The sequence below is a fragment of the Tupaia chinensis genome, unplaced genomic scaffold (genome assembly GCF_000334495.1).
Source record: "Tupaia chinensis unplaced genomic scaffold, TupChi_1.0 Scaffold143624_1, whole genome shotgun sequence".
Taxonomy (NCBI): domain Eukaryota; kingdom Metazoa; phylum Chordata; class Mammalia; order Scandentia; family Tupaiidae; genus Tupaia; species Tupaia belangeri.
This window is the reverse complement of record NW_006203472.1, coordinates 762,513-762,821: the sequence shown is the minus strand read 5'-3', so window position 1 is coordinate 762,821 and position 309 is coordinate 762,513. Positions and strand designations below refer to the sequence as shown.

Genomic DNA, 309 nt, shown 5'->3' with positions numbered 1-309 from the left:
CAGAATCACAAGGAATCGCCCCCACCCTGATCCTGACCTGGGCCTTTCTTGGTCCTAGCCTTGGACTTGACCTGACCTCTCCTGACCCCTGCCTCCAACCTGCTACGATGCCCCTGGGTGCTGCCCGTTACCAGCTGGTGCCCGATGGGGACAGCCCCACGGTACTGGGCCTGGATGCAGATGTAGCCGTCTGAGTAGGTACAGGGCAGGAACCAGGGGGGCCGCAGGTCGGCGGGCAGCACGTGCAGGACCAGGGTGGCCGTGGCCGTGTGGCTGGGCTCGACATTCTCCTCCCGAGTGTCCTGCAGC

General features: G+C 65.0%; 1 protein-coding gene across 1 annotated transcript in view; it reads right to left on the bottom strand.

Moving 5' to 3' along the window:
* CDHR5 (cadherin related family member 5) overlaps positions 1-309 on the bottom strand; it is a gene marked incomplete at its 3' end in the record, with an annotated part of 11,542 nt that overhangs the window by 6,727 nt on the left and 4,506 nt on the right. Inside the window, 1 exon segment of the mRNA XM_014582503.1 lies at positions 132-302. Within this exon segment, the coding sequence (XP_014437989.1) occupies positions 132-302 (171 nt within the window).